Source organism: Leptopilina boulardi, unplaced genomic scaffold, assembly GCF_019393585.1.
Source record: "Leptopilina boulardi isolate dan_hultmark-lab unplaced genomic scaffold, ZJU_Lbou_2.1 LbouV2_353, whole genome shotgun sequence".
Lineage (NCBI taxonomy): Eukaryota > Metazoa > Arthropoda > Insecta > Hymenoptera > Figitidae > Leptopilina > Leptopilina boulardi.
Genome location: NW_026137922.1, coordinates 443,601 through 452,694, shown reverse-complemented (window position 1 = coordinate 452,694; position 9,094 = coordinate 443,601). Strand labels below are relative to the sequence as shown.

Here is a 9,094-nt window from a genome sequence, read left to right as displayed (position 1 = left end):
AATTAATTGACCGACTTAGATACGCAAACCTACACCTGCAACCAGACAAATGCGAATTTCTTAAAACAGAAGTTGCATATTTAGGGCATATAATTGATAAAGAAGGAGTTAGGCCAGATCCAAAAAAAATAGAAGCCGTACAAAAATTTCCAACACCAAAAAATGAAAAGAATATAAAACAATTTTTAGGTCTAGCCGGATATTATAGAAGATTTATAAACGGATTTTCAAAAATTTCAACACCGTTAACACAACTACTAAAAAAAGATACCCCGTTTCTATGGACTGAAAAACAACAAAATGCTTTTGACAATTTAAAAGAAAAACTATGTGAGGAACCCCTTTTGCAAAGACCAGATTTTACAAAACCGTTTGTCCTTACAACAGATGCATCAGGATATGCCATTGGAGGCATACTTTCTCAAGGTAAAATTGGACAAGATAAACCAATTGCATACACATCCCGTACCTTAAACGATAATAAAAGAAAATTTGATACATACGAAAAAGAAGCACTAGCCATAGTTTATTGTGTACAACATTTTAGACCATATCTTTTCGGTAGAAAATTTACATTAGTCACAGATCATAAACCATTAGTATGGTTTCAAAATTCAAATGATCCCTGCTCAAGAGTAACAAGATGGAGATTAAAATTAGCTGAATACGAATTCGATGTAATACATAAGGCAGGTAAAATGAATGTAAATGCTGACGCTCTATCTCGTAACCCTGTTGATAATATTGAAAATATTAATAAAATTAATTACATATATGAAAATTACTACAAATATACAGAATCTGATGAAGTAGACTATAGTGAAGAAGAATCCAGTGAAGAAGAATCTAATGAAGACGAATTTAGTGAAGAAGAATCCAGTGAAGAAGAATCTAATGAAGACGAATTTAGTGAAGAAGAATCCAGTGAAGAAGAATCTAATGAAGAAGAATCCAATAATAAAGAAGAATCCAATAATGAAGAATTCAGTGAAAATAATTCTAATAAAGAAAAACTTAAGAAAGAAAAATCAAATGAAAAAGAATCAAATGAAGAATCAAGTATGAAATCATATAAATTTCAACAAATTCAACAAAAACAATTCGATGAAGAAGAATCCATCGACAAAAAATCAAATAAACAAAAAGAAAAGAAAATAAAAAACACTAAAAACAACTGCAAAATAAATGTAGTTGTAACAAGAAAGCAAGCAAGGAAAAATTATGATGAAAATCTCAAAGAAAATAAGAAAATCGAATTCAATGAAGAAATAAAAATGAAAAACGTTAAGAAAAATAAGAAAAATACAAGAAGAGAAACTAGTGAATCTGAAGAAGTATATAAAAATACGAAGAAACAAACAAAAATTATTAAAAGAAAAACTCCCCTTCAAAGAAAAAGAGGGAGACCCAAGAAACAAAATCATGAAATAAATAAATCCAATGATTCTTCTAACCCAGAATATAATAATAAAAACGAAGAAAATTATGACTCTAGTTCCAGTGACAAAGAATTTTTTACAGATGAAAGTGAAAGTGAATCCTTAGAAGAAATATTTTTACCTAAACTTAATCCAGAAATAGAAAATACACAACATCAAGCAACAGATAATAAATCTCGACCCCCACCGGAGCCACCCCCTTCTCAAGATATTCCGTCGGACGAACAATTACCTATAAAACGAAACATAATAGAATGTAGAGACCAACTTACAATGCGAAAAGATAATTACGCTTATTTTACTTCAATAACAGGTGAACCTAGAGATACAGGATCAAAATTACTTTTTCAAAGAAACGAATTGCCAAAATTTAAAAATTTAACCTTAGGATAAGTCAAGGAATATCACCGTGGTAATAAATATCACTTAGTATTACCAATTGATTCAAATATAAAACTGAACCTTACAGATAAACTAAATTTTATTAAATCAGCTATAAACTCATTATCTGTAAATGCTAGAGAATTAAAATTACATTCAATAAGTATATCAAAAACTGCAGAAATAAATCATATATCCTGGAATGAAATTTTAAATATTATAAATGACATTTTTCCGATTTTTCATTAAAAATAATTATTTGTTTGGGAATAACCCAATTCCCATCCAAAGAGAAACAAAAAGATTTGATTGAGGAAGCACATTCTTCGGCGTTAGGAGGACATAAGGGTGTATCAAAAACATACAACAGAATACGTCAAAATTTTTATTGGCAAAACATGAAATTAGACATACAAAAATATATACAATCTTGCCTTAAATGCCAAATAAAAAAATTGGTGCGCGTAAAAACTAAAAATCCAATGGTTATCACAGATACTCCAGGTACAGCGTTTGAAAAAGTCTCTATGGATATAGTAGGGCCATTACCTGTAACAGAAAAAGAAAATGAATATATATTAACGATACAAGATAATTTTACTAAATATTCTTTAGCTATTGCACTACCCAATCAATTAGCAAGTACAATAGCAGATGCTTTTATTAAAAAATTTATTTGTATTTTTGGTTCCCCAAAAGCAGTACTAACTGATCAAGGAAGAAATTTTCTTAGTAATCTCATCAAAAGATTAGCCAAAAGATTTCGCATTAGACAATTTAAAACTACAGCATTTCATCCACAATCAAATGGTTCTCTAGAAAGATCACATCATGTTCTTGCGGAATATTTAAAGCAATTTGTAAATAAAAATTCTCAATGGGACGATTGGCTTGAATTAGCAACCTTTTCTTACAATACTAGTATTCATGAAGGAACACGTTGCACCCCATACGAATTAGTTTTCGGCAAACTAGCCAGACAACCATCTAGTGAATCTCCAGCAGACCATGAAAAACTTGAAACATACGATGATTATTTAATAAAACTAATAACTCGTTTACATGAAATCAGAGGAATAGCTAGAGAACATCTAATTACCGCAAAAGAAAAATCAAAAACATATTATGACAAAAAAATAAACCCCCAAAATTTCAACATAGATGATGAAGTATTTTTATTAAGCGGACCTAAACCAAAGAAATTTGGTGATCAATATACTGGACCCCATAAAGTTTTAGAAATCTTAGGAAAAGGAAATATTAAAATTGAAATAAAAAATAAACCAAAAATAGTACACGTAAATAGACTCAAAAAATCAAAATTACAGAACAAAAACTAATATATTTTTCTGTTCTAGTTTAGGCTAACACCATCATAACTCGATTTACCATTGCCAGGTAAACAAGAAAAGGAATATAAAATATTTTTAATTTTTCAGAAAAACCAAAAAAAAAAAGGATAAATTTCTCTATGGTAAAATTAATTCTTTTATTTACTACCAAAACTCTTTTAATTATCTACTCCAAACATTCCTTTCAAACTTACTCCAAACAAGCCTTTTTTTTTCTTAAACAAATTAAAAATACTGTATTAAATTCAATGATAATAATAAAAAAAATTTTTTACTCAATAAAATAATGAAAATAAATACTTACCAAAATCACAATATTATTGATGAAAAACAGTCTTTTTAATATATATATATCACTTCAGGTTTTTAACCGGGAATCCATATATTACCATTATTCAATTTTAATAACATATGCACAAATATATATTTTAGATATTCCATCTATCACCCTAAATTCAAATCACTCATCGATTATAATAATTAAAAAAAAAAAAACACAAAAACACCAAAAAAAAAACACAAAAAATATAATAAATAAACAAAAAAAAAAACTTTTTTTTATAAATAAATACAAAAATAACAATAATAAATGAAAAAATAAAATACCATTATAAATTAAAAATTACACGAAATATTTCGTTGCAACTTCAAAATTAATTATTAAAACCTTCAATTTGAAGTAAAAAGGTTTACATTTATTTAAACATAAAAATTTAAAATGAAGAATTCTGAATTTTTTTTCTCATAAAAAAAAGAATCATAATAATAATACAGATTATATATTTTTTTATATATAATATTAAATTAACGATAGATTGTCAAGACAGGCAAATTTATATTGTAATAACATAAAGTTTATAACTCTGTATTAAAAAGAATTACGACGTCTCTGGGTAAAATGTTTAGAAATTAGTAACAACGTTATGTTTAAGTAAAATTAAACAAAAAATTAATGTAAAACTTCTCTAAATTAGTACTTCGATATGAAAGGACTTATCTTTTTTTTATAAGCCCATGTAAACAAATAAAAACGAAGAAGGAATTTAATCACGCTCATACTGTAATTAATAGATCAACGAATATACTTACTTTCGTTTAAATAATTTATGTAAACAAACAAAAAAAATCTACGAATATATGTAAACAAAACTGTCGACCATGTTGTTGCACTTCGTTTCACCACCATGCTCGATTTGGGGGGGGAGGTGTCACGTCACCGTAACATTTTTTATAAAAATAATAATAATTAATAATAATTAATAAATAAATAGTTATATAAAATAAATTCTTTTATAAATAAATATATTTGTAAATAAATAATTGTTCTTTAATAAACAAACATTTGTAAACAAATATTTGTGAATAAACAATTGTTTATAAATAAACAAATATATTTATAAATAAACAAATATATAATCATGTCACCGTCACATTTTTTTATAATAAATAATAATTGTTGTTAATAATTAATTTTAAATATTAAATTATAAATGAGTGTTTATAAATAAACAAATATTTGCAAATAACAAATGTATTTATAAACAAAAATAATTGTTATCAAAACTAAATGTATAGACAGAAATAATCAATGTAAATCAATATGTAAAATTATTATATTTCATAAAGGTGTGATGTTCTTAATATTTAAAATTAGAAAAGACGATCTAAAAAACCAGGAAATCTATTATGGAGTCACCACTACTAAAAGAAAAAGCAATAAAGATTTTTCGTGTCTGTGAGGTCCCGACATTGAATCTACCCATAGAGGCGAACTGGTCCCGCTGCGAGAAATACATTGGAAAATATTACTATATAATGGGAGACCTTTCACTAACAAGGCAGTCCCAAATTATACGTAAAAAGATCATAGTATCGAGTCCCAAAATATATATACAAGAAGTTCTTCATAACAAGTGTAAAATACAGTTTTAAAGTGTTGTCATCAGTTAAAAGGTTTCCAGTAATAAAATCTTTATTACCTCAATAGAAGATCAAAGTCAGGTGCCAAGAAACGAAGATTGGGAAACTCCGCCACCACAAATAAAAAGGTAGTTTTACCAAATCAAATTAAATAGATTTTCTAAAATATTTGATTGTCAATTAAGAACATTTACACTTTTATTTAAATAAATAATTTTTATTTTTAAAGAAACATTCATTTAATAATCCTTTCCCCAACTTAGTTAATTTAACTAAGTTAAATTAAGGAGTTAGAACAGGGTATAATTATAAGTTTAGATTAGGCAAAATTAATAATTATTTAAAATATGACATAACAATATTATGACATGAAATTTTCAATTTTGAAATAAGAGCATACCATTCAAGATGTGTTAACTTTCAAATTAATACAGTGAGTATTTATTTTTTTAAATATGCGAACAGAACTATATAAAACCGTATAAAATTTAATGTTTTAAATATTTTTCTTTAATTAATATAATGGAATTATTACCCACACAACACGATATCTTCCTGGAAGATTCCCAGGAAGATCGGCGATACTCAAATAAAAGCTTCCAGGAAGCTTCTAAAAAGATTAGGATGTTCGTCTCACAGGAAGCTTCTACCGTAATCTACTAGGAAACTTCCACCGGAAATTTTAAAGAAGCTTCCATCGGAATCTCCAGAGAAGCTTCCCTGGAGCTTCCGGCGAAAGATTAATTAAAAAATTTTTAAAGATTATTTTAAGTTTTTTTTTTAATTTTGTATATTATTATAGTATAAGAAAGAAATTTCATTCTTTCTAAAATATTATGAAAATGTACCTCCCGCCAGAAGCTCCAGGGAAGCTTCCCTAGAGATTCCGGTGGAAGATTCCCTGAAGATTCCGGTGAAAGTTTCCTGTAAGATTCTGGTACAAGCTTCCTGTGAGGCGGACATCCTATTCTTCCTAGAAATGTTCTGGTTGCTTCCATGTGAATCGCGTCGATCTTCCCGGGAAGCTTCCAGGAAGATATCGTGCTGTGTGGGTAACGTTTAAATTTTCAGAGGTTATTTATTCTATAACTATGAGAAATTTATTTGATATTTTATGCCTTTAGAACAATCTTTTATGTTTAAACGCTTTTAATTCGAACAATTTATTTTTCAGATGAAGTGTATGTTTAAGATCTGGAATTTCGACAGACCAAAAAAACAAGCTGATTTTAATTTATCTGAAAAATCGAGCCGTACAGATCCAGGTTCTAATTAGCAATTTACAAAATTTTCCTCGAAGCGAAATTTTAATTCAGAAGAAATCGAAGATTCCAACAGTTTACAATCATTAACGAATGGGCCACCTTCTAAAATTTCTGCCAGATGTGAAAGTGGTAGCGAATTTGAAAACGTCGAAAATGGAACTTCAATTACGATTGACATAGTAAATTGGGAAAATTTTAACATTTTATGGCCTCAGGAAGGAGATGTCTACTGGAGTGACTTACAATCTGGGAAACGCACAAATTTTTTAGTCAATACTTTTATAGTAAGAATTGTTGATCAGATGAAAGGTTTTTGTTCAGATTTAAAAGAAAATGCCTTCGTTTGTGTGGCAAAGAAAATGGTTGCTGACTATCCTAAAATTTTCAAAGATGTAAACGATGCAGGAGGCTCATTTGGTGAAGGCTACTACATCGCAAAGAAAAAGTTGAAAAACAGATACGATTATTTGCTGAGGTGCAGTCAAGACAATTTTATGAAACAGGCTAAGAAAGTCACTTTATCCAATCAAAAAAGGTTGGCAATTACTCAAGCAGGATGCAAAAATTGGCAGCCCGAGAATCACCCAGATGGAGAAAGTGAGGAAAGTATTACTGAAAGAAAACATTTACTTCAGGATTTTGCTCTTACACTTGAAGCTGACAAAAATTTTGATCTCCTTAATCATTTAAATGCTACATATACAGCTCAAAGGCTTTTTCTGAACAATTTAAACAACTTTCCAGCGATGTCTGAAGTTATTACTGAGTGGCCAGCGCTTATTATTTATAATATATTACTTTGGCATTACCAGAAGTTGATGGATCACGAAATTACCCAATTCACCGATAGAATGGTTCAACAATATGACAAAATTTTTACGTTTAACATTATTAAGTAATCATTTCTTATTTTTTTACAATTTTAATAATCTTTAATTAATTATTTACATAAATAATACATATTTAATAATAAATAGTAATATATATGCATAAGTAATAAATAATAATTTATTACTTTATAAAAATATATCATCTTATATTTATTTATTTTTAAGGCAGATGTCCGATTTAGCGAAATTGGTTGGTTTAGGACTGCCGGAGACACCTTGCCTGCTACGAGTAATAGGTATTTAATATTTTATTTTTTTTATATTTATATATTTTTAATTTTAGTATTTGCAGGCTTCACACTCCTTAGTTGGTTAAAAGAAAGTAGTAAAAAGTAGCTTTAAAGTTAAATAAAGTAGGACAAAGTAGCCACGGAAAAATATTATATTTTTGCATTTATAATTATATAATATATATAATTTATAATTTTGTTTTTTTTAAAGTACCCACTTGAAATAGTAAGTGTTATAGTTTGACATTGACGTTTCATTTTTAACTAACTTTTTTTAATAATTAATATAAAAAGATTAAATAAAATTAACAAAAAATTTTCATCGGAATTTAAAATTCATAACAAAATGTAAGAAATTAACTTATATAATAATTATGATTTTCATTTACATTTTAATATTATTTAAGTTAAATTAAATTCTTAAATTTCAACAATTATGTAGAATGTCTAAAACCCAAAGAAAAAAATTCCCTGACTTAAAAAACGCCCGGCCCTAATAAATAAATAAATTTTTAAAATTCCTAAAAGAAAAGAAAAATTTAAGGGAAAAAATCGTTCTTAAAAATGAAAATTTAAAAAAAAAAAGAAATTCCAAAATTTAAGAAAATATAAAATCTTTGAAAAGCATACATTGCAACAAAAGACGATGTTCTTAGGAATTCAAAAAAATGAGAATTTGAGGGAAAAATTGTTTTAAAATACAAAAATTTTAGAAAATGAACAGAAAATTGAGAATTAAAAATTTTAATTTATCTACTAAAAGCTACTTTTTTTTACTTTGTCTATACAGTATGCTACTATTTGGCTACTTTTTTCAGCGTTTTTAAATTTAGTGGATAAAAAAAATTATAAAGCTAAATTACTAATTACTTTTTAAATATATTTAAAAACTAATTAGTAGAATTAAAACTAATTAAAATTAATTAGGAATTAAATTAAATTAGGAATTAAAACTAATTAGGATATCTGACCAAGATTATAAAAGTACATCTTTATTTTAATCTATTTTAATGATTTAAAGGAAAATTAAATATAAAAAATTGTGAAGAAAGTAGTCAAATAGTAGGAAACTATAGAAAAAGTAGCAAATAGTAGCTTTTAGTAGATAAGTGCGAAGCCTGTATTTTTTATAATATTAGGTATCATGAACAAAATTATTTTGAAAAAAATTGAAATTTTAATTTCAACATGTTTGTTTGCAGATACAGATCCGAACAGATATTATGTAACTATTGATGAAATTTCTGTTTTCAAAACGACAAAGTTTATTAAAGCCTACTAATTTTTGTTTGCTGCCACGTACGTCTTTAATAGAAGTTACAACGACGATTTTGCTGCAACGTTACTTTTTATTGAAATGTATATGAGTCCAATAAAACCCATGTACAAAAGTAAAGCTCGCCATCATACAATAGCTTTACAAGAAGTTATGTGCCTTTATAATAAACTTCGTGACATAAATGTTGCCGGTTCATCTTCTTCCTCTTAAAACCAATTTAGATCAGACAGGATTTTGAATTATTATCACTAGAGTGTTGGAATTTTAATGCTCGGCTAATAGAAGAAATCTTTAAGATTTCTTAAAGACAGGTAAAATATCTTAATTACTACTTCAAA

At 27.0% G+C, this 9,094-nt stretch overlaps 1 protein-coding gene across 1 annotated transcript; it reads left to right on the top strand.

The window, feature by feature from the left end:
• Positions 1-4,710: 4,710 nt before the first annotated feature.
• On the top strand, positions 4,711-8,759 carry LOC127286371 (uncharacterized). The gene is made up of 4 exons (XM_051312770.1): positions 4,711-5,220; positions 6,267-7,252; positions 7,413-7,483; positions 8,680-8,759. Exons 2-4 carry the CDS (start codon positions 6,660-6,662, stop codon positions 8,757-8,759), a joined length of 744 nt encoding a protein of 247 aa, XP_051168727.1. The 5' UTR covers positions 4,711-5,220; positions 6,267-6,659.
• Positions 8,760-9,094: the final 335 nt, after the last annotated feature.